The 26,722-nt window shown below is 40.3% G+C and overlaps 1 protein-coding gene across 1 annotated transcript in view; it reads right to left on the minus strand.

Moving 5' to 3' along the window:
• LOC122707480 (membrane cofactor protein-like) overlaps window positions 1-26,013 on the minus strand; it is a 69,130-nt gene extending 43,117 nt beyond the window's left edge. Inside the window, exons 1-3 of the mRNA XM_043922938.1 lie at window positions 25,951-26,013; window positions 17,336-17,521; window positions 16,892-16,991 (exon numbers count right to left, since the gene is read on the minus strand). Coding sequence (XP_043778873.1) covers window positions 16,892-16,991; window positions 17,336-17,521; window positions 25,951-25,993 — 329 coding nt within the window. The 5' untranslated portion in view covers window positions 25,994-26,013. The remainder of the gene's footprint in view (window positions 1-16,891; window positions 16,992-17,335; window positions 17,522-25,950) is intronic.
• Between the last annotated feature and the right edge of the window lie 709 nt (window positions 26,014-26,722).

Raw genomic sequence — 26,722 nt, forward strand, 5'->3', positions numbered from 1 at the left:
ACCTCATCCTCTGTTGTCCCCTTCTCCTCCTGCCCCCAATCCTCCCGGCATCAGGGTCTTTTTCAATGAGTCAGCTCTTTGCATCAAGTGGCTAAAGTATTGGAGTTTCAGCTTCAAAATCAGTCCTTCCAATGAACATCCAGGACTGATCTCCTTTAGGATGGACTGGCTGGATCTCCTTGTAGTCCAAGGGACTCTCAAGAGTCTTCTCCAACAACACAGTTCAAAAACATCAGTTCTTCAGCGCTCTGCTTTCTTTAGAGTCCAACTCTCACATCCATACATGACTACTGGAAAAACCATAGCCTTGACTAGATGGACCTTTATTGACAAAGTAATGTTTCTGCTTTTTAATATGCTATCTAGGTTGGTCAGAATATCTCCCTAGGAACAGCTTAGGACTGCTACTTAATGCAATCTTCTCTTAATCTTTTCTGATAATTTAAATTCACAGTGCTCTTTCCTTCCTCTGGACTCTCATTGTAATGATCATTAAATAATTGTATGTATTCGGCACTTCTTATTTACTATTTTGCTTTAATATATTATACTAGTATATATTGTTTCAATTTTTTAATTTTTTTTTAAGAAGAGTCTATGCTTTAAGTTTTTGGAACCTTTCAAAGTGCCTAATAGGCTCTCTATATCTATGACAGAACGTTCTAATATTTTTACTTAACGAATTTAAAAATAATCAGTGAAACTGCTTGCACAAGGTTCTAGTCGACTTCTCCATCAAGTTGCCCTCATTTTTTGGTATATTGTAGTGTTTTAGGAGAAGACTTGTGGAAGGTGGCAGAGTTGGAGGCACTAGGAATCTGTCTCCATAACTAGACAAAAACTGCAATGGTAGAGTCTGCCTGATGTCACTATTTTTGAACTTTGGAGTCTGTTGAAGAATTGCAAGTTCCAGAGGAAAGCTCAGACAGGCAAATCACATTCATTTCAGTCAATTTCAGCTCTTAGGAAAATAGCAGCTACCCATTCCCACTCTCAGCAGTGTCGCAGGCAGCTGGGCATGTGTTCCTGAGCGGCTCACACACAGATTGCAGGAGGCAGAGGACCCAGAAAGGGCTGCCCTCCAAGAACCAAGGGCATGTACTCTGATTGCCGACTTTGGTTCCTGACCACAGAAAACGGTGGGTAGCCATTGCTCTCATGTCTTGCAGACGCTTGCAAGCCCCGTTCTTGTTGGCTGAAGTGAATTACATGGGATTTAAAGATCGGGCACCATTTGCTTCCAATTTGATTTTTGCCTTCAACTTCATTTTAATGCTTTAGAAGTCAATAAATAAAGATTAGACATTCAAAAACAACTGCATATGAGGGAAAATTTAGAAAGTAAGTGTGCATATTCAGGGAAAAACTCAGAAACAGCCTGACAAGACCTTCAGTTTACAACTCAGGCTGATGGCTGGCAGAGAAATATCCTACAGCAATCAAAAAACAGTAACAAAAACTGCAATGTTGAGGGAAAGGGGAGGATCTGACTTCCAAAGTTACCATATTATTAAATTCCAATGTCCAGTATTTCACAAAAAATCACCAGGTATACAAAGAAACAGGAAAGTATGGCCCATTCAAAATAAAAATAAAATTAAATGAACAGGAACTGCTCCTGAAAAACATCTGATGACAGATAGATTAGATAAGGACTATCTTAAATATGCTCGAACAACTAAAGAAAGATGTGCAGAAAATCAAGAAAATCATGCAAGAGCAGAGCAGAACAATCCTAAGGAGAATGCTCATGTGTGCCTGCTCAGTCGTGTCTAACTCTTTGGGACCCCATGGACTGCAGCCTGCCAGACTCCTCTGCCCATGAAATTTTCCAGGCAAGAACACTGGAGTCGGTTGTCATCTCCTACTCCAGGGTATCTTCCCAACCCAGAGATCCAACCCTCGTCTCTTGTGTCTCCTGCATTGAAAGGCAGATTATTTACCACCTAGGAAGCCCATCATGAGGAGACAGATAACCTAAGAAGAAATCAAGAAGGAGCTCTGGGCTTAACGTACAATACCTGGTACAAAAAAACTCAGTAGAGGGATTTAAAGAAAATTTGAGCACGCGGAAAGAAGGTATCAGTGAATCTAAATATAGAATGGGGGAAGTTGTTGAATCTGAACAACAGAAAGAAAACAGAGTGAAGAAAAATGAGCAGTCCCTAAAGGCCTTGTGTGACATCATCAAGAGGATCATACACATTTTGGGAATCTCAGAGGAGAGACAGAGAGGGACAGAGAAAACATTTTAAAAAATAATGGCAGAGAACTTCCAAAATTTGATGAGAAACACAAATACAATCAAGAAATTCAACAACTTCCAGGTAAAAAGAACTTAAAGAAGTCCATACTAAGACACATAATAATCAAACTCTCAAAAGACAAAGACAGAGCAGCTAAGATGGCAGAGTAGAAGGACCTTAAACTCACCCCCTCTAACAAGAATACCAAAATCACAACAATCTACAGGACAATCATCACTGAAAAAGACTGAAGCCTACCAGAAAAGGTGCCCTATAGCTAGAAACAAAAAGATGGAACCACAAAGAGACTGGTAGGAGGGCAAATCCCATTCCCTTAGGTGGGTGCCCCACAAATTATAGAATAATTATATTATAGAGGTTTTACCACTAGAGCAAGTTCTGAGTCCCAGTGAAGCCCCTAACCCAAGACTCCAGCACTAGGAAGAGGAGATCCCAGAGCATCTGGCTTTGAAAGCCACCAGAGCTTGATTACAGGAGCTCACAGGACTGGGAGAAATAAGAGACTTCACTCTAAAGGGGTACACAAACATTTCATAGACACCAGGAACAAAGGCAAAAGCAATAAATTCATAGGATCCTGAATCAGAACTACCTACTGATCTTGAAAGGTGTCCTGAGGAAGCAGGGGGTGGCTGTGATTCACTCTGGGGATATAGACATTGGTGGCAGATATATAGGACTTCTCAGATGGCCCAGTAAAGAATCTGCCTGTCAATGTAGGAGATGCAGGTTGATCCCTGGGTTGGGAAGATCCCCTGGAGAAGAAAATGGTAACACATTCCAGTAGTCTTGCCTGGGAAAGTCCATGGACAGAGGAGCCTGGAGGGCTACAGCCCATGGGGTTGCAAAGTTGAACACGACTGAGCACACGTGCATGGCAGATATATCAGGGAGCATTCATCTGTGTGAGCCCTCCCAGAGGCTGATATTTTGGCACCAAGACCTGGCCCCTCAACAGTCTGTAGGATCCAGTGCTGGAGACACCTCAGGCCAAACAACAAATGAGCATGTGCAGACAGGCTGCCTAAAGACTTCCTGAGCCCACAGCCACATTTGGGCTTCCCTTGTGCCTCAGCTGGTAAAGAATCTGCCCACAATGCAGGAGACCTGGGTTCAATCCCTGGATTGGGAAGATCCCCTGGAGGAGGAGAAGGCTAGCCACTCCAGTATTCTGGCCTGGAGAATTCCATGTACTGTATAGATCAGGGGTCGCAAAGAGTCAGACATGACTGAGCGACTTTCACTTCACTAGACATGACCCTGCACAACAGAGGACCAAGATCCCTCCAGTGGCCGTGCGGCTGACACTAGAAGCAAGAAAATTACAGCCCTGCAGCTTGCAGACTGAGTCTACAAATGCAGGCCAGCTAATCCTGGGCCCTTGAGTGATGAGAGGGTAGTGCACTGCTGGGATGCTTTGAACATTTCCTACAGAGGGTCACTTCTCCAAAATCAAAAAAGAGTAGCCAACTTACCACATACAAAAAATACAAATAGCAATGTAAAGAAAATGAAGACACAGAAAAATACATTTCAGATGAAGGAACAAGATAAAACCCCAGGAGAACTAACTGACATGGAGAAATGGAATCGACCCAAGAAAGAGTTCAGAGTAATGATAGTAAAGATGACCAAAGAACTCAGGAGAATGGATGCACAAAGTGAAAAATTAGAAGTTTTTTAACAAAGAATTAGAAATTAATAAGAAAAACCAAATACAATTAAAGAATACAATAACTGAAATGAAAACTACACCAGAAGGAATCAATAGAGTAAATGAGGCAGAAGAACAGATCAGTGACGTGGCGGACAGAGTGGAGGTAATCAGTGCCATGGAACAGAAAAAAGAATGAAAAAGAATGAGGACAATTTAAGGGACTTCTGGGACAACATTAAGCATGCTAGCATTTGCATTATTGGGGTCCCAGAAGGAGGAGAGAGAAAGGGCCTGAGAAAATATTTGAAAAGATAATAGCTGAAAAACTTCCCTAACCTGGAAAGGGACAGTCACCCAGGTCTAGGAAATGCAGAGAGTGTCATACAGGATTAACCCACAGAGGAATATACCATGACATAGAATATACCATGACATACCATGACAAAAACTAAAGATAAAGAGAAAATATTAAAAGCAACAAGTGAAAATCAACAAATAACATATGAGATTACTCCAATAAGGCTGTCAACTAATTTTCCAGCAGAAACTCTGTAGGCCATAAAGAAGAGGCGTTAAAGTAATGAAAGTCAAAAAGTTACAATCAAGAATACTCTATTCAGCAAAGCTCTCTCATTCAGATTTGATGGAGAAATCAAAAGTTTTAGAGACAAGCAAAAGCTAAAATAATTCATTATTACCAAAGCATCTTTACAACAAACAATAAAGAAAATTCTCTGTGGAAATAAAAAGATCACAAATAAAAAGAAGAAAATTATAAAATGGAAAAGCTTATAGGTAAAGGCAAACTTATAGTTAGAAAATCATCCACACACAAAGCTAGTAGGGAAGTTAAAAGAAAAAAGCAATGAAATAATTTGTATCTACAATAAGCAGTTAAAGGATACACAAAACAATTGGATGTGAAATATAAAATCAAAAACAGTAATTGTGAGGGGAGGAGAATAAAAGGCAGGATATCTAAAATACATTTGAAATTAAGAAATCTGCAACTTAAAACATGTATAAATATAGACTCCTATACAAGAATCTCATGTAACCACAGAAAAACTGTAATAGATGTACACATAAAAAAGATAAAGGAATCCAAATATAACACTGAAGATAGTCATCAAAAGAGATGAGAAAGAAAGGAGAAAAAAAGCAAAAAAAAAAAAAAAATCAACAAAATGACAAAAGGAACATACATATCAATAATTACTTTAAATGTAAGTGGACTAAATGCTCCAACCAAAAGACTCAGACTGGCTAAATGATTACAAAAACAAGACCTATATACATGCTGTCTATAAGAAAGTCACCTCAGATCTGGAGACACACACACACTGAAAGTGAGGAAATGGAAAGAGCTATTCCATGCAAATGGAAATCAAAAGAAAGTCAGAGTTGCAACACTTCTAGCAGACACAATACTCTTTAATAAAGCCTACTACAAGAGACAAAGAAGGACACTATATAATGAGCAAAGAACCAATCCAAGAAGAAAATATAACAATTTAAATATATATGCACCCAATATAGGAGCACCTTGGTACATACGGCCAAGTGCTAACAGCCAAAAAGGGAAAATTGACAGTAATACAATAATAGTAGGGCACTTTAACACCCCACTTACATCAATGGATAGATCATCCAGACAGAAAATTAATAAGGAAACAAGAGCCTTAAGTGACATATTGAACTAGATGGACTTAATATTTATAGAGCATTTCATCCAAGAGCAGCAGAATACACATTCTTTTCAAGTACACATGGAACATTCTCTAGGGTAGATCACAGGCTGGGCCACAAAGCAATTTCTGCTAATTTAAGAAAACTGAAATCATACCAATCATCTTTTTCAACCATGACCCTGTGAGGTCAGAAATCAACTAAAAGAAAAAAAAAAAACTGCAAAAAACACAAGCATGTGGAGGCTACATGGTATGCTATAGAACAACCAATGAATCACTGAAGAAACCAAAGAGGACATTTTAAAAAAATACCTAGACACAAATGAAAATGAAAACATGATCTAAAACCTATGGGCTGCAGCAAAAGCGGTAGTAAAAGGGAATTTTATAGTGATATAAACTTACCTCAGGAAACAAGAAATATCTCAAATAAACAACCTAACATTACACTTAAAGTGACTAGAGAAAGAAGAACAAATAAAAGTCAAAGTCAGTAAAAAGAAGGAAATCATAAAGATCAGAGCAGCAACAAATGAAACTTTGAACTAGAAGTTTGAAAACAGTTAAAATAGAAGATGGCGGAGGAGTAGGACGGGGAGACCACTTTCTCTCCTACAAATTCATCAAAAGAATAACTGAATGCAGAGCAAACTTCACAGAACAACTTCTGATCGCTAGCTGAGGTCATCAGGCGCCCAGAAAAGCAGACCATTGTCTTCAAAAGGAGGTAGGACAAAATATAAAAGATAAAAAGTGAGACAAAAGAGCTAAGGACGGAGACCCGTCCCGGGAAGGGAGTCTTAGGCGGTCTTGCTTGGGCTAGGGTCCGGGCCTGAGTGCCCTGAGGACAATCGGAGGGAGCTTCTGTGAGGTGCCAACTTGAACTGTGGGAGACCAAAAGAGAGAGAAAATTAACCGGCGGGAACACACTGCCGGCCGTTCGCAGAACAAAGGGAGGGGGAAAGTCCCGAGAAGAGCTCGCAGGCTGCGGACGGGCCCAGCCCCGCCGGAGGCAGGAGGCAGGGGGGAGGGGAAGGTCGCGGTGAGACACAGGGCGCAGGCACCCGACCGGCGTGGGCGGGGACTGGGGCTGGGGACGCAGAGGGCGGAAGGCGCGCGCACCCGACTGGCGCCAGCGGAAACTGAGACTGGGTCCGCGGAAGGGAGTGAGTGCGCCACACCTGGGGATAGCGCGCCCATCAAGCCCCTGGCTGCCTGGACCGCTCTGACGGGGAAGGCACAGAGAGCAGGCGCAGCTTTTCCTTCCGCGCTTTTGTGGAACACCCGAGGGCTGGAACCGCGCGCAGCGCGGGGCGCGCTCCACATAGAACAGCCGGGAGCCTGAGCAGCGCAGACGGAGAAAGCAGCGTCAGCCCCTCCCGGCAGCGCCAGCCCATCCCCACGGCGCAAGCCCGCCCTCACAGCGCCAGCCCCTCCCTGCAGCGCCAGCCCCTCCCCGCAGAGCGACGGAACTAGCTACCTGAATAAGAGTCCACCTCCGCCCGCCTGTGTCAGGGCGGAGATGAGGCTCTGAAGAGACCGGCAAACAGAAGCCAAATAAACAAAGGGAACCGCTTCAGAAGGGACTGGTGCAACAGATTAAAATCCCTGTAGAAAACACCGACTTCACCGGAAGGGCCCTGTAGATATCGAGAAGTGCAAGCTGGAACGAGGAGCTATCTGAAACTGAGCCGAACCCACACTGACCGCAACAGCTCCAGAGAAATTCCTAGACATATTTTTACTTTTTTTTTTTTTTATTTTTTCTAAGTAAGGGAAAAAAAAATTTTTTTTTCTTTTTATATTTTTTCTTTTTTATTTTTTCTCTTTTATTTTCCTTTAAAATTCCCTATTACTCCCCCATTACTCCTTAACTTTCATTTTCATAGATTTTTATGATTTTTTTAATTAGGGGGAAAAAAAATTTTTTTTTCTTTCTTTTTTTTTTCTTCTTTTTCTTTTTTTTTTCTCTTTTTTCTTCTTTCCTTTTTCTCTTCTATTTTCTATTTTTCTTTTTCTCTTATTTCTTTTAAAGTCCTCTAGTACTCCTCTACTACTCTTCATTTTCATCTTCACTACACTATAACCTTACAAAAAAAAAAAGAGAAGCCCTATCTTTAAACCGAAGATTATTCTCTCCCAATCTTGACTCTCTGTTTTCTACCTCAGAACACCTCTATTTCCTCCTTTCCCCTTCTCTTCCCAATCCAATTCTGTGAATCCTTGTAGGTGTCTGAGATACGAGAACACTCTGGGAACAGACAGCTGCGTAGATCTGTCTCTCTCCTCGAGTCCCCCTTTTTCTCCTCCTACTCATCTCTATCTCCCTCCTCCCTTTTCTCCTGTTCATGTAACTCTGTGAACCTCTCTGGGTGTCCCTAATGGGGGAGAATCTTTTCGCCATTAACCTAGAAGTTTAATTATCAGTGCTGTATAGTTGGAGAAGTCCTGAGACTACAGGAAGAATAAAACTGAAATCCAGAGGCAGGAAACTTAAGCCCAAAACCTGAGAACACCAGAAAACTCCTGACTACATGGAACTTTAAGTAATAGGTGACCGTCCAAAAGCCTCCATACCTACACTGAAACCAACCACCACCCAAGAGCCAATAAGTTTTAGAGCAAGACATACCACGCAAATTCTCCAGCAACACAGGAACATAGCCCTGAATGTCAACATACAGGCTGCCCAAGGTCACACCTAACACATAGACCCATCTCAAAACTCATTACTGGACACTCCATTGCTCTCCAAAGAGAAGAAATCAAGTTCCATGCACCAGTACACTGACGCAAGCTTCCCTAACCAGGAAACCTTGACAAGCCAAACGTCCAACCCCACCCACTGGGTAAATCCTCCACAATAAAAAGGAACCACAGACCTCCAGAATACAGAAAGTCCACTCCAGACACAGCAATCTAAACAAGATGAAAAGGCAAAGAAATACCCAACAGGTAAAGGAACATGAAAAATGCCCACCAAGTCAAACAAAAGAGGAGGGGATAGGGAATCTACCTGAAAAAGAATTTAGAATAATGATAATAAAAATGATCCAAAATCTTGAAAACAAAATGGAGTTACAGATAAATAGCCTGGAAACAAAGATTGAAAAGATACAAGAATTGTTTAATAAAGACCTAGAAGAAATAAAAAAGAGTCAATTAAAAATGAACAATGCAATGAATGAGATCAAAAACACTTTGGAGGGAACCAAGAGTAGAATAATGGAGGCAGAAGATAGGATAAGTGAGGTAGAAGATAAAATGGTGGAAATAAATGAAGCAGAGAGGAAAAAAGAAAAAAGGATCAAAAGAAATGAGGACAACCTCAGGGACCTCTGGGACAATGTGAAACGCCCCAACATTCGAATCATAGGAGTCCCAGAAGAAGAAGACAAAAAGAAAGACCATGAGAAAATACTCGAGGAGATAATAGCTGAAAACTTCCCTAAAATGGGGAAGGAAATAGCCACCCAAGTCCAAGAAACCCTTAGAGTCCCAAACAGGATAAACCCAAGGCGAAACACCCCAAGACACATATTAATCAAATTAACAAAGATCAAACACAAAGAACAAATATTAAAAGCAGCAAGGGAAAAACAACAAATAACACACAAAGGGATTCCCATAAGGATAACAGCTGATCTATCGATAGAAACCCTCCAGGCCAGAAGGGAATGGCAGGACGTCCTGAAAGTAATGAAAGAGAATAACCTACAACCCAGATTACTGTACCCAGCAAGGATCTCATTCAGATATGAAGGAGAACTCAAAAGCTTTACAGATAAGCAAAAGCTGAGAGATTTCAGCACCACCAAACCAGCTCTTCAAATGCTAAAGGATCTTCTCTAGACATGAAATGCAGAAAGGTTGTATAAACGTGAACCCAAAACAACAAAGTAAATGGCAACGGGACCACACCTATCAATAATTACCTTAAATGTAAATGGGTTGAATGCCCCAACCAAAAGACAAAGACTGGCTGAATGGATACAAAAACAAGACCCCTATATATGCTGTCTACAAGAGACCCACCTCAAAACAAGAGACACATACAGACTGAAAGTGAAGGGCTGGAAAAAAATATTTCATGCAAACGGAGACCAAAAGAAAGCAGGAGTCGCAATACTCATATCAGATAAAATAGACTTTCAAATAAAAGCTGTGAAAAGAGACAAAGAAGGACACTACATAATGATCAAAGGATCAATCCAAGAAGAAGATATAACAATTATAAATATATATGCACCCAACATAGGAGCACCGCAATATGTACGGCAAACACTAACGAGTATGAAAGAGGAAATTAATAGTAACACAATAATAGTGGGAGACTTTAATACCCCACTCACAACTATGGATAGATCAACTAAACAGAAAATTAACAAGGAAACACAAACTTTAAATGACACAATGGACCAGCTAGACCTAATTGATATCTATAGGACATTTCACCCCAAAACAATCAACTTCACCTTTTTCTCAAGTGCACACGGAACCTTCTCCAGAATAGATCACATCCTGGGCCATAAATCTAGTCTTGGAAAATTCAAAAAAATTGAAATCATTCCAGTCATCTTTTCTGACCACAGTGCAGTAAGATTAGATCTCAATTACAGGAAAAAAATTGTTAAAAACTCAAACACATGGAGGCTAAATAACACGCTTCTGAATAACCAACAAATCATAGAAGAAATCAAAAAAGAAATCAAAATATGTATAGAAATGAATGAAAATGAAAACACAACAACCCAAAACCTATGGGACACTGTAAAAGCAGTGCTAAGGGGAAGGTTCATAGCATTACAGGCTTACATCAAGAAACAAGAAAAAAGCCAAATAAATAACCTAACTCTACAGCTAAAGCAATTAGAGAAGGAAGAAATGAAGAACCCCAGGGTTAGCAGAAGGAAAGAAATCTTAAAAATTAAGGCAGAAATAAATGCAATAGAAACTAAAGAGACCATAGCAAAAATCAACAAAGCTAAAAGCTGGTTTTTTGAAAAAATAAACAAAATTGATAAACCATTAGCAAGACTCATTAAGAAACAAAGAGAGAAGAACCAAATTAACAAAATTAGAAATGAAAATGGAGAGATCACAACAGACAACACTGAAATACAAAGGATCATAAGAGACTACTACCAGCAGCTCTATGCCAATAAAATGGACAACTTGGATGAAATGGACAAATTCTTAGAAAAGTATAACTTTCCAAAACTGAACCAGGAAGAAATAGAAGATCTTAACAGACCCATCACAGGCAAGGAAATCGAAAGTGTAATCAAAAATCTTCCAGCAAACAAAAGCCCAGGACCAGATGGCTTCACAGCTGAATTCTACCAAAAATTTAGAGAAGAGCTAACACCTACCTTACTCAAACTCTTCCAGAAAATTGCGGAAGAAGGTAAACTTCCAAACTCATTCTATGAGGCCACCATCACCCTAATTCCAAAACCAGACAAAGATGCCACAAAAAAAGAAAACTACAGGCCAATATCACTGATGAACATAGATGCAAAAATCCTTAACAAAATTCTAGCAAACAGAATCCAACAACATATTAAAAAAATCATACACCACGACCAAGTGGGCTTTATCCCAGGAATGCAAGGATTCTTCAATATCCGCAAATCAATCAATGTAACACACCACATTAACAAATTGAAAGATAAAAACCATATGATTATCTCAATAGATGCAGAGAAAGCCTTTGACAAAATTCAACACTCATTTATGATTAAAACTCTCCAAAAAGCAGGAATAGAAGGAACATACCTCAACATAATAAAAGCTATATATGACAAACCCATAGCAAGCATCACCCTCAATGGTGAAAAATTGAAAGCATTTCCCCTGAAATCAGGAACAAGACAAGGGTGCCCACTCTCACCACTACTGTTCAACATAGTGTTGGAAGTTTTGGCCACAGCAATCAGAGCAGAAAAAGAAGTAAAAGGAATCCAGATAGGAAAAGAAGAAGTGAAACTCTCACTGTTTGCAGATGACATGATCCTCTACATAGAAAACCCTAAAGACTCTACCAGAAAATTACTAGAACTAATCAATGAATATAGTAAAGTTGCAGGATATAAAATTAACACACAGAAATCCCTTGCATTCCTATATACTAACAATGAAAAAACAGAAAGAGAAATTAAGGAAACAATACCATTCACCATTGCAACAAAAAGAATAAAATACTTAGGAGTATATCTACCTAAAGAAACAAAAGACCTATACATAGAAAACTATAAAACACTGATGAAAGAAATCAAAGAGGACACAAACAGATGGAGAAACATGCCGTGTTCATGGATTGGAAGAATCAATATTGTCAAAATGGCTATTCTACCCAAAGCAATCTATAGATTCAATGCAATCCCTATCAAGCTACCAACGGTATTTTTCACAGAACTAGACCAAAGAATTTCACAATTTGTATGGAAATACAAAAAACCTCGAATAGCCAAAGTAATCTTGAGAAAGAAGAATGGAACTGGAGGAATCAACCTGCCTGACTTCAGACTCTACTACAAAGCCACAGTCATCAAGACAGTATGGTACTGGCACAAAGACAGAAATATAGACCAATGGAACAGAATAGAAAGCCCAGAGATAAATCCACGAACCTATGGACACCTTATCTTTGACAAAGGAGGCAAGGATATACAATGGAAAAAAGACAACCTCTTTAACAAGTGGTGCTGGGAAAACTGGTCAACCACTTGTAAAAGAATGAAACTAGAACACTTTCTAACACCATACACAAAAATAAACTCAAAATGGATTAAAGATCTAAATGTAAGACCAGAAACTATAAAACTCCTAGAGGAGAACATAGGCAAAACACTCTCCGACATAAATCACAGCAAGATCCTCTATGACCCACCTCCCAGAATATTGGAAATAAAAGCAAAACTAAACAAATGGGATCTAATGAAACTTAAAAGCTTTTGCACTACAAAGGAAACTATAAGTAAGGTGAAAAGACAGCCTTCAGAATGGGAGAAAATAATAGCAAATGAAGAAACAGACAAAGGATTAATCTCAAAAATATACAAGCAACTCCTGCAGCTCAATTCCAGAAAAATAAATGACCCAATCAAAAAATGGGCCAGAGAACTAAACAGACATTTCTCCAAAGAAGACATACAGATGGCTAGCAAACACATGAAAAGGTGCTCAACATCACTCATTATTAGAGAAATGCAAATCAAAACCACAATGAGGTACCATTACACGCCAGTCAGGATGGCTGCTATCCAAAAGTCTACAAGCAATAAATGCTGGAGAGGGTGTGGAGAAAAGGGAACCCTCTTACACTGCTGGTGGGAATGCAAACTAGTACAGCCACTATGGAAAACAGTGTGGAGATTCCTTAAAAAACTGGAAATAGAACTGCCATATGACCCAGCAATCCCACTTCTGGGCATACACACTGAGGAAACCAGATCTGAAAGAGACACGTGCACCTCAATGTTCATCGCAGCACTGTTTATAATAGCCAGGACATGGAAGCAACCTAGATGCCCATCAGCAGATGAATGGATAAGGAAGCTGTGGTACATATACACCATGGAATATTACTCAGCCGTCAAAAAGAATTCATTTGAATCAGTCCTAATGAGATGGATGAAACTGGAGCCCATTATACAGAGTGAAGTAAGCCAGAAAGATAAAGAACATTACAGCATACTAACACATATATATGGAATTTAGAAAGATGGTAACAATAACCCTATATGCAAAACAGAAAAAGAGACACAGAAGTACAGAACAGACTTTTGAACTCTGTGGGAGAAGGTGAGGGTGGGATGTTTCAAAAGAACAGCATGTATACTATCTATGGTGAAACAGATCACCAGCCCAGGTGGGATGCATGAGACAAGTGCTTGGGCCTGGTGCACTGGGAAGACCCAGAGGAATCGGGTGGAGAGGGAGGTGGGAGGGGGGATCGGGAGGGGGAATAAGTGTAAATCTATGGCTGATTCATATCAATGTATGACAAAACCCACTGAAATGTTGTGAAGTAATTAGCCTCCAACTAATAAAAAAATTAAAAAAAAAAAGAAAACAGTTAAAATAAGATGCACGAAACTGGAGCCTATTATGCAGAGAGAAGTCAGAAAGAAAAACACCAATACAGTATATTAACTCATATATATGGAATTTAGAAAGATGGCAATAAATACCCTATATGCAAAAGAGCAAAAGAGGCACAGATACAGAGAACAGACTTTTGGACTCTGTGGGAGAAGGCAAGGGTGGGATGATTTGAGAGAACAGCATCGAAACATGTATATTACCATATGTGGAATAGATGACCAGTCCAAGTTTGATGCATGAACCAGGGCATTCAAAGTCAGTGCACTGGGACAACCCAGAGGGATGGGATGGGGGAGGGGAGGTGAAAGGGCGGTTCGGGCCAGAGGGATGCATGTACAACCATGACTGATTCATGTCAATGTATGGCAAAAACCACCACAACATTGTACAATAATTAGCCTCCAATTAAAATAAATAAATTTTTAAAAAAATAGAAAAGACCAATGAAACTAAAAGCTGGTTCTTTGAAAAGATAAAGAAATTGATAGACTTTTAGCCAGACTCATCAAGAAAAAGGGGGAGAGGGCCCAAATCAATAAAACCAGAAAGGAAAAGGAAGTTACAACCAACACATCAGAAATATGAAGGATCACAAAAGACTACTACAAGCAACTATTTGCCAATAAAATGGACAATCTACTGTAGAAGAAATGGAAATATTCTTAGAAAAAGATAATTTCCCAAGAGTGAACCAAGACGAAATCACCAGTACAGAAATTGAATCAGTAATTTAAAAACTCCCAACAAGCAAAACATTCCAGAACCGTATGGCTTCACAGGTGAATTCTACCAAACATCCATCCATCTTTCTGAAACTATTCCAAAAACTTGCAGAAGAAAGAACAGTTCCAAACTTATTCTATGAGACCAGCATCACCCTAATACCAAAACCAGACAAAGATATCACACAAAAAAGAACATTTTAGGTCAATTACTGATGAAAATATAAACAAAAATCCTCAACAAAATACTAGCAGACCAACTCCAACAATACTTTAAAAGGATCATACATCATGATCCAGTGAGATTTATCCCAGGAATATAAGATTTTTAAATATTCATTAATCAACCAGTGCATTACACCACATTAACAAACTGAAGAACAAAAACCATGTGATCCTATCAATAGATGCAGAAAAAATAATATGATAAAATTCAATATATATTTATGATGCTAAAAATCCTCTTCAGAAAGTGAGCTTAGAGAAAACATGGCTCAACATAATAAAGGCCATATATGACAAATCCACAGCTAATATCATATTCAATGGTGAAAATGGAAAACATTTTCTCTAATATCAGGAAAAATACCAGGATGCCCACTCCTATCATTATAATTCAACATAGTTTTGGAAGTTCTAGCCATGGGAAATGGAGAAGAAAAATAAATAAAAGGAATCCAAATTGGAAAAGAAGTAAAACCATCACTGTTTGCAGATAATGTGATGCTATGCATAGAAAATCCTAAAGACACTACCAGAAAACTACTAGAGCTCATCAATGAATTTTGAAAAGTTGACAAACACTAAATTAATATACAGAAATTGTTGCACTTCTATACTCTAACAATGAAATATCAGAAAAAGAAATTAAGGAAACAATCCCATTTACTACTGCATCAAAAAGAATAAAATATATAGAAACAAACCTGTCTAAGGAGGCAAAAAACCTATACTCTGAAAACTATAAGATACTATGAAAGGAACTGAAGATGACTCAAACAGATGGAAAGATATTCTGTGTTCTTGGATTTAGAGAATCAGCATTGTCAAAATGACTATACTACCCAAGACAATCTATAGATTCAATGCAATCCCTACCAAACTACCAATGGCATTTTTCACAGAACTAGAGTAAAAAATGTTTTAAGTTGTACGGAAACACAAAAGACCCCTAATAGCCAAAACACTGTTGAGAAGGAAGTATGGAACAGGAGGAACCATGGTCCCTGACTTCAAACTATACTATAACACTACAGTCTTCAAAACAGTATGGTACTGGCCGAAAAGGAGACGTGTAGAACCACAGAATAGGCTAGAAAGCCCATCAATAAACATGGCAAGAAGAGACAATGGAGATAAGGCAGTCTCTTCAATAAGTGGTGCTGGAAAAACTAGACAGCTATATGTGAAAAGAATGAAACATTCTTTTATGCCATATAGAACATTCTACATATAGAACATTTTACACCATATAGAACATAGAACATTCTTTTACACCACATACAAATAAATACAAAACTAAATTCAAAATGGATTAAAGACCTAAATGTAAGATCTGATATTATAAAACTCTTCGAGGAAAACATAGGCAGAACACTCTTTAACATAAATTGTGGCAATATTTTTTTGGATACATCTCCTAGAGTAATGAAAATAAAAACAAAAATAAAAAACTGGGATCTAACTAAATGGGAAGCCATTTTGCATGGCAAAGGAAATCATAAATAAAGGAAACCTATGGCCTGGGAGAAAATTTCTAACTAAATATCTAGAAAATATTCTAACTAAAATGATTCTACCAAGAATGGATTAATTTCCAATATATGGAGTTCACACAGCTTAATACCAAAAATAACATAGTAAAAAAATGAGCAGAAGGACTAGACAGACATTTTTCCAAAGAAGCATATGTGTCTTTTTCAGGCACATGAACAAAAAATGCTAAATATTGCTAATTATTAGAGAAATGCAAGTCAAAACTACAATGAGATATTACCTTACACCTGTCAGAATGGCCATCATTTAAAAGGCTACCAATAATAAATGCTGGAAAGGGTGTGGAGAGAAAGGAGCCCTCCTACCCTGCTGATAGCAGTCATTCTGTGAACCTGCCTTCAACTCTGAGAACGGCCATTTTAAACAGATGTCCTTTGTAGTTAAGGATAAAGCTATCATGATTATTACATTTTTGACACATCCAATAGGCTTATTCTCACATATAATAAGTATATAATCTTGCTTTTCTTCAATTTAAATTTCTTTCTATTAATTACACATTTTTTTCAGTGTAACTTATCATTTCAGTATAACACATCATTTCAAGTGCCACTTACCACCTAGAAAGAAACATGAAATCAACTTTAAGGAAATGATCAAGTTGAGAAGCAAAGCAAAATGAAATTCACAATGTTTACCTTCTTCCTTTCTAAAGGGTAACTTACTTACCCCTCATCACAAGAAATGTGAGCTTCTGATTCCCACTCAAATGTTTCATTTGGGGCAACGACTTTACCATGCTTTACTTTGATATCTGGACATGATTTTCCTAAAAGAAAATTTTCAAATTTGTTCTTTCATACCAATTTCAAAACATTTAAATCAAAATCAAAATTCTACACTGCTCTTTTGTATTGATGAAATATCATTTTCTTTATTTAATTATTATAAGGGCAAACTTGAAATTCACATTTATCTAGGGATCAATCCCCAAGAAAGATTCCCTGGAGATTTCTCAAAGCCAGAAAAAATGGATTGCGATCTACAACTTAGTTTCTTATGAGAAAATCATTACTGTTATAGTGGAAAATTAACTCTTAAAATGTGTAAAAATCTCTAGAGAATGAAAAAAAAAAAAAAACCCAAGAAATAAAAATGGTTTCGTTTCCTTACTTAAACATGCTTCTTCAATACGGCTCCATGAGCCATTAGGCTCACAAGTAGCTGAGAGGAGATAAGGCAACACATAAAAGTATCCTCGGTAACACTCATAGTCTATTCTGTCCCCAGGGTAATAATGGCGTTTAATGACACCCTTAAGCTTCATACTCTCCAATACTGGTGGATCAATGCAGCGTACTAGGAATAAGAGAATAAAAACAGAAAATTAGGAATTTAATCTTTCCCATCAGTCACTGTGGCTTAGCAGCAAGCAGGTAGTACAGAATAAGTAGAAAGTTTCTTAGCAAGATTTTTAATGACTTTATCCATGGTTTTATCCAAGCGATGGTAGTAGTGGAGAATGTGTCTTGCTTACTAAAAAATATCCTATTAACTTTTAATTTGTTGAGGAATAAGCTAAATTTTCATTCAACAGTAAATTCAAGGACACAAAATCTATCTTTTGGGTATTAAATATACATACGTATCCTCACGCGCTTCCCAGGTGGTGCTAGTGGTAAAGAACTCGCTTGCCAATGCAGGAGACATAAAAGATGCGGGTTCAATCCCTGGGTTGGGAAGATCCCCTGGAGGAGGGCATGCCAACACGCTAAAGCATTCTTGCCTGGAGAAACCCATGGACAGAGGAGCCTGGCGGGCTACAGTTCAGGGGGTCACAAAAAAGTCAGACACGACTAAAGTGACTTAGCACAGCACAGCACGTGTTTCCTTACACATTTTTTCCCTAAATTTATTTCAAAACTCACCTCTCATCTTAAAAGTTCTTTTATAGTCTATAACACTCTGCTCAGATTACGCTTCCATAGTTGGAAACACAAGCATATGATCACGTGTCAATTCAGGCTGTTTCCTCTCAGAAGGCAAGGTTCTAGAGGGAAAGGATCATATACTTTCTTTTTCTACTACACTCTGTACACACTGGGTGCTCAAGACTTGCTGTAGTAAGAAGAGATTATTAAATAAGCATTGTGGATTTCAAAAGATCAAAATAGATGTGGACTATGTATTTCAAAATATGACTTCACTTTATATATTAGGTTGATACAAAAGTAATTGCAGCTTCAGACTGAATTTTAAATCATTATAAATAGCTCAAACACATCTTTATTAATCAAAATAGGATTCATTACAATCAACACATTTTTGCCAATAAGAAATAAGTTTGTTGATTCCGGTAGCATAAACCCATGCTTCGGGATTCGAAGAACTCTTGGAAACCATTTTCTACCTCTTGCTTTTTGTGGAAGCATTTTCCCTACAAAAAGTTGTCAAGACGCTTGGAGAAGTCGTTGTTGGCTGGCGAGAGGTCAGGTGAATGTGGCAAAATATTCAAAATATTTTGAGGGGTAAAATATCTTACCCCAATTTGTTCAACTTTTGAAGTGTTGATTGTGTGATGTGTGGCTCGGTGTTGTAGTGGAGAAGAATTGGGCCCTTTGTGTTCCCCAAGGTTGGCTGCAGGCATTGCAGCGTCTGGTGCATCTCATTGATTTGCTGAGCATACTTCTTAGATATAATGGTTTTGTCAGGATTCAGAATGCTATAGTGGATTAAGTGGGCAGCAGACCACCAAACAGTGGCCATGACCTTTTTTGGTGCAAGTTTGGTTTTGGGAAGTGCTTTGGAGATTCTCAGTCCAACCACTGAGCTGGTTGTTGTCAGTTGTCATAGAAAAATCCACTTTTCGTCGCATGTCACAATCTGATCAAGAAATGGTTCATTGTTGCTGTGTGGAATAAGAGAAAACAGCACTTCACAATGATGATTTATTTGATTTTCAGTCAGCTCATCAGACACCCACTTATCAAGTTTTTTCACCTTTCCAATTTGCTTCAAATGCTGAATGACTGGAGAATGGTCGAAACTGAGTTCTTCGACAACTTCTTGTGTAATTGTAAGAGGATCAGCTTTGATAATCCTCTCAACTGGTCATTATCAACTTCCCATGGCTGGCCACCATGCTCCTCATCGTCAAGGCTCTTGTCTCCTTCTCAAAACTTCTTGAACCACTGCTCCACTGTACGTTTGTTAGCAGTTCCAGGGCCAAACGCATTAATGTTGTAAGTTGTCTCCACTGCTTTATGACTCATTTTGAACTCAAATAAAAATTCACTCAAATTTGTCTAACATCTTTTCTATAGCCTCAAATAAATACAAACTAAATATCAAGTAATAAGTCATTAGCAAAAAACAAGGCAAGAAATGCAATATTATACTTTAAAAATAGGTATTATTACACAATACAATAGGCTGCATTCAGAAAATTCCCCAGTGCTCCAGGTAAGTGACAGAAAAGTGAAATAGTACCCTGCTATGAATCAAGAGAACTGTTCACTTTCTCTGCACTTGCAAAAATTATGCACTCACTCTCTACCCACTTGCAAAAATTAAAAATAAATCTCTGACACAAGCACACATCCATATCCCTTCTCATGTAGTCTCCTCAGGAAATCATGGTCTCTGACCCAAGACATAATTTCCCCAAATCTTATTTATTTTTAAAATTTCTTTGCTTCTTCAAAGTGCAGATTCTAACACATAATCTGTCAATTTTACTTCTAAATTTCCACTCATTTATAATGTACTTTCAAAGTCATTAAGTAGCCTCCTTCTAGATAAATTCACCCTAACCCTTTCCCTCAGTTATTTTAGGTTTCCTGCCTATAACATCTGGAGCGATTGATCATTTTCCCTTTGCTCCTTCATGCCCGAAAAGCTCTTCCCTTTGGTTTTCAGGAAACAAATGACCTTGATATTCAGCCTGTCCTCTGGCTACTCTTCCTCCTATGTCTGATTGCATTATGTGACGTTACTCATGGGTTATTCTAGGAACGTTCCTAATTTTCATTCTGCAAATCCCCCTGGGTGAGAATACATACTCTCATGACATCATTAACACTGCTAAGAGCTGCCTCCCAAACCGCTCTGTCCATCCTAGGTCTCTAGCTGGGGTGCCAAGTCTACGTATTCAATTCCCTCCCAACACAGCTCCACGTGGAAGGTGTTGCACTTTCTCAAGCAACATAATGAAGCCAGAGTGTGGTCTCTTTTGACTCTTCATACCAAGTTTCCACAACTGAAATGCCTGTTCTCTCTCTATTTCCACCTTTACTTCTACTAAAAATTCAAGCCACTATCATTTCTTATCTGAACTGCTGCAAGAGTTTCTGAACAGGTCTCCATACTGGTCTTGCTACCTTTCATTCAGTTCACTTACACACCGCCACCATATAATACTGATAGAATACCATGACCAGGGCTCTTCCAAGTTAGATATATTTCAATGGCTCCCCTATTCCCTCATGATAATGTCTAAGGCTCCTTGATATGGCTAAGAGAGCTTTAGTATCTGCTCACTCTTGCACACTCGTCTAGTAAGTTGCTCAATCGTGTCTGACTCTTTGCAACCCCATGGACTGTAGCCTACCATGATCCTCCATCCATGGGATTTTCCAGGCAACATTCAATTCCACCAGTACTGCCCATTAACTCACTCAGCTTCCTGTATCACTCTGGACCTCCATGCATCATTTGACTTCAGCTTTGACCAGAGACCTTGCCATCCCTCCTTCAGTTTCATCCTAAATGCCACTTTTTCCCTGAGGCTCTTAACATTTCTCACTCAAAAAATTGGGTCAAGCGTCTTTGTGGTGCCACAATTTACTTCTTTCGTAGCACTTTTCATACTGTACTTGCTCATTGCTCATACTCCCTGGGACATGGTAACTTCCTGGGGGCCGTGTCTCACTCATCACTGCATTTCGAGCTCCTAGAGCCACAGTTGAAGGAGCACTGTTATCAGTTTTACATACTTTTGATAAAATTAAAATTCTTTACTCTTCAGCCAAACTGCTCCAGAAATATCTTCAAACCATCACTTTTTTTTTACTGCTGTTTTTGTCAGATTCCATTTTTTTGGAGTTTCTTTACAAAAATTTCACTTAATCAGAATTTTTCACTTTTTTCATGTCAAAATATTTGTTTTAATATTTTATTATAAACCTATTTTATATCACTTCTATGACTAGAAATCATATTTTAACATTAAAAGTGAACTCCAAAGACTGTAGGTTATATTTTTCCTAAAGATTAGCAATGAACAATTCCAGAACATGTTTCTTATAAAAACATTGGTGATATCAATCATTTTAGAAACAGCAAATCAGGCATTACCTGTGCCAATCATTGTTTTCATGTTTTTTAAACTAATGTATCCTTCACAGTCTTCCTATGAATTGGGTACTATTTTCCTTTCTTTAAGATGAGCAATCTGAACTATGGTGAGGTGAAGGAACTTTCCCATGAATACATTCCTAGTAGGTAGCACACCCAGGGTCAAGCCAGGAATCTTGGTTCTATTACCAACACTGCTTTCCATCAGTTGGTCATCTGAAATCCTCATATTGTAATGACAGCAACGTTTGTATTTAGTCCTTAAGAAATGGTCTTATACTGAGCCTGGGGAAATTAAAGCAACCTAGTTTAGATGTGGCTTCCCAGGTGGTGCAGTGGTAAAGAATCCGCCTACAAATGCAAGAGACACCGGTTAGATCCCTGGATCAGAAGAGCCCCTGGAGTAGGAACTGGCAACCCACTGCAGTATTCTTGCCTAGAAAATTCCATGGACAAAGAAGCCTGGCAGGCTGCAGTCCAGAGGTCGCAAAGAGTCAGACACAACTGAGTATACACACACAGAGTTTAGATGTGCATTTGCTAGAGCCAACAAAAAGTCTCAAGGTGCCCAGAAAGAACAGGTAATAATACCATAGTCTGATTTCTCTGATTTTAATTGTTCATTCCTAACTATCCTGTTTCTCCACAATCACTCACTCTGTGATCTACACTGCTGCCTTCCTCTTGCCTCCTTCACCCCACTGCCACCACGCAGGGTGGCTAGACAGGCCACCACTGCCCTGAGCCACACCACCTCTCTGAGCCTTTGCTCACACTCCTTCCTCTGCTCTGAACACCTTCTTCCTGCTCTGGAGCAACTCCTTCAGCTCTTGTCTTCCTTGACCTTAGTTCACTCAACATCTCCTCTGGCAAGTAGTTTCTGCTTCCCTGGGGAGGCAGTGATCAGTCCCTTCTCTCGTATAAGCAGCTTTTTGTAGGAAAGAGCTATCTGCAGGAGGTCCCCTTTGTCTTGTCACTTTATCAAAACTATATTTTAATTAACCTCTGGACAAGCATACCTTTCACATCTTTTGATCACACAATACTCTGCCTAACCTGTTGTCTCTTTTCTAAGTTCAAGAAATGGAAATGAAGAATAATTAAGAGATGGCCAGCTCTTTCCCCCAGTTTTCCCTTCAATAATCTTGAGAGCAAACTCAGTGAGAGAGCATCTAAAGAAAGATCACAAGGAGTCAAGAAGTCTGCAGGCAATTGGAGATGTCAACAAATATGACTCCCTATCACAATGACTGGGCTTCCCTGGTGGTGCAGTGGTAAAGAATCTGCCTGCAGACGTTAGACGTGGGTTCAATCCCTGGGGTCAGGAAGATTCCCCTGGAGTAGAAAAAGGCAACCCACTCCACTATTCTCGCCTTGAGAATCCCATGGACAGAGGAGCCTGGCGGGCTACAGTTCATGGGGTTACAGAGAGCCAGACACGACTGAGCATGCACGCACATCACAATGATTAACTTTGGAGATTACTTCCCCTTTTTCCCTTTAAAAACTTTCAGGGCCAAGTAGAATCTTCAGAGTAGGTTCTGGGACAGAGGTCTGCCTTCTCCCCAGATGCCAGCCTTCTGCTTAAAGCAACCTTTCCATTCCTACTGGCACTTGTCTCTGAAGTATTGACTTTCTGAGTGGTAAGAAGTCCAACCTGAGTTCAGCAGCACTTGGACTTTCCTCTGCATGCTTACCATTACATGCTTTTATGTTGAACACATAATATAGTGGACTCCCTTCATCCTTGTGGCCAACAACATCTCACACAGCATGTCTGTCACAGTCATGCTTCAAAACACTTTGCTTTTCAAAGTATCACTACTGTTAAACAGAAATCAATGGTAAAGAATACAGTACAATAAATCCAACCATTGAAAATAATCATCTTAAAACTTTATGCACTGGAGAAATATTTGACCACGTAATTTCTTTTGTTGTCTATCTCCCAGTAGTATGGTAACCTAGCAACTGACTGATAAGGACTGTTCTTCTTGCACTGTAAAACAAAGAGCAAGAAAACTAAGACAGTATCATGTAAGCATTTACTGATCTTGGTTTCTTTCATCAGGAAGAAAGAAAAGACTTAATATAGGCAGAAGAGATCACTTACAAAAGGAAATCATAGGTTTTGTCCCAAAAAGCAGACCCTGCTCTGGAGGAATGAGACTGGTCCCTTCTGTGGGCTCCTGCCATTGGGCAACTACCTCTGAGCTGGCAAGCCTTCCAGGCACAACGATGACTACTTATTATACCTGCTCCTCAAGAGCCACTTCTGTGACTGTTTGTAGTATCCACATACTCCCCATGCCCAGTATAGTGAGTTACCATTTATACCTTATTTAACTTTCCTACCTATTCTGATTTTACCTTTCAACCTTAAACATAACCTATTCATCCTCTTCATTTCCAGTTGGTATCTTCCCTGATATATCCTATTCATTTTATCCTTTTTTTCTCTATTTTGAACAATTCTTATCATCTCATTCAACTTCTAGCCTTAAGCATATTTTAAACATTATTAAAGAATTCCTTTTAATTTCTTGTTAGCACTGTTGTTCCATCACTCACACCTCTCCTGCAGAGAAATAAACTTTTAAAACCATCTGTAACAAGCAAGACTGTAGTAGTGTGAGCCCTGAGTAGTCTACTATCAGGGGCATATAAATCCTTTCTGATCCTCAGCTGCCTCTGCCTTAGCTTTTAGGCACCACAGAAAGGCCATCCTAAGTGTGGCTCTTTAGAGAACCTTCCTCCTGGAAGTAAAAGAAGTTGTTCCTGGACTCTAAGCCCCAGCTGAAAGTTACCTCTAACTGGTACTCGATAGTTATACGAGAGTGTTGACACTGAGGAAAAAAAAAAAAAAATGGGCATTTCAAACCACAGGTGTGCCAAGACAGCCAAGATCTCTGCGTTCTAGTGAGGAGAGAATGGAAAACACAGTTTGGGTGGGTGACTACCAGTTAGCAGGGGAATTAAACTGAAGTGTGTGTGCGTCCACTGGAAATGGTAGGTCAGAGAAGGTCCCTCTGAAAAGGTGACATCACAGAGCTTGAAGAATAAGAAAGAGTTAATTATGTATAAGGCAGAAGAATCTTCTAAGCCCTCTGAGGAAACAACAACTGCAGAAGACAAGGTGGCAGAGTCTAGCCTGTTCGTTGAGCAGAAAAGTCTTCCCTCCCATCAGTCCTTTGTTAAATGCCATCAGAGAATCACGCTTCTTTGCTCTTGGGCACTTCTCTTGGGTTATAGCATATTCATTAGTCTTACGTGTTGGCTACCGTCTGCCACTCCCAATAAATTCTAGCAAATATTAATATTCGATTTCCTAATGTGTGCCTGGCACTGGGGGTGTAACAGTGAGCAAAACTCAGTCCCTGCATATACTCACATGTGTGTGCGGAAGGGAGGCAAACAGACAGACAGTGAAATCAGGAGAGTGAAAATAGGAATGCTGTGTTTATTGTTCACCAGTGCATCCTCAGGACCTGGACAGGACCTGGCATACAGAAGACAAGTATTTGTTGAATGAATGCTGCTAAGAAAAACTGCAGCAAACAAACTACACGGAATAGATCCTAAAAATATCCTGGGCATAGAAACACATCTGTGGACAAAGACAAGGAAATATACCAATGTATTAAAAAAATGGTTTTCCTTGTTTATGTTTTATACAATAAGCATGCATTTTTGTACATATTTAAAGTATTTGTTTGATTCAATGAAACACACAAACTTAGTGGACGGGGTCTCAGCTCTAATTTATGAGCTTTAAGGGAAAACCAGGTGAACACCATTTATAGTTTATTTCCAGGATACTCATTTTTCACTAGGTTTGGCTACCAATGTGTTTTCGGTTGCTTTGGTAAGCCCCACGCGAAGCAAACAATAAGCTTTCTAGTCCCACACCGGGCACTACTGTGTTGGGGACTTCCAGAAAGCATATACCGGGGTATATTTCTCCCGGCTCCCCCAGCGGGACATAACCCCATTCCCCCAACCGCGCAGGGAACACAGGGCAAACCCTTCCCCTCGCAACATCCCCAGATACTTGAGCAAGCCCTCCCCACCAACACCCGGGCCCTGCACCTGTCCTCACCAGGCTCTGTCCTGTAAACACCCTACCAGCTCTTGCCAGGGAACCAGCCTGGCCCTGGTCAACCCAAGCCGAGCCCACCATCGCGCAGCTCTCAGTGCCCCGCAACAAGCAAGCCTTCTCCTTAGGACCCCGCACAGCTAGACCCGGGAAACACCCGCCCCGCCCTCTACCCCAACTCCGCCCTCTACCCCAACTTCGCAGGACCCGCGTTGAATCCAGCTCCGTGTCACCGCCCCGTACCACCAAGCAAAGCACCCCGCCCCCGGTTCTGGCCTGCCCGCCCCCGACCCATTCCAACTCGCCGCCTGGGCGCACGCTGTCTCCAGGCTCCTACCGGAGAATATGGGTAACGGGAGCACTAGGGCCGCCAAAAGCATCCCGACGCAGCACCAAGGGAAGAGGGGACTCTCGGGGCGAGCGGGAGGTGCCTGGCGAGGCGCGCAAGACGCTGTCATTTTCGGGATGTTCAGCGGGAAACCGCAGACCAACGCGGGACACCGCAGACAGACGCGGGACACCGCAGACCGACGCGAGACAGACCTGTCCGAATTGAGTTACCGCGCGCAACAATCGGCGGATTCAGAGTCCGGTGCGGTCACGGAGGTGGGCGTGGCCTGGAACGGCCGGCCAATGGGCGGGCTGCAAGGCGGGGCCTCGGGCCGGGGGCGGTCCTTAGGCCGGGAGAGGCGGGGTGTGGCCCCAGCCCAGGTCTAACCTGTGAGCGCGCGGGCTGCTTTGCACCTCCTGCTCAGACCCTGCCAGGACATCACTTCTTCGTCTGCAGACCTAAAGGAGAACCTCAGCGGCTCGCGGGAAATGTTCAGCGCCTCTTCGTGAACACACTGTCACTGCCCTACTTAGGAAGGATGGGAAGGAATCAAGGGCAGGCGCGGTCATCGTTGACCCTTTTCCAGAACGCTGGACTAAATAAAAAGAATCAAGCGCCTCCACCTGAAAACAGTCAGTGGATCCCTGTGGGGCAGACACCTCTCAGGACTCTATTTTGGACCTGGGGCCCTCCAGACTGTCCCGACACTTGGGCCCTTGCTCAGTCTTTGGCATTATCTAGGCATAATTCAGGACAATAGCTGAGGTTTACGTGGTTG

Source organism: Cervus elaphus, chromosome 14 (genome assembly GCF_910594005.1).
Source record: "Cervus elaphus chromosome 14, mCerEla1.1, whole genome shotgun sequence".
Classification (NCBI taxonomy): domain Eukaryota; kingdom Metazoa; phylum Chordata; class Mammalia; order Artiodactyla; family Cervidae; genus Cervus; species Cervus elaphus.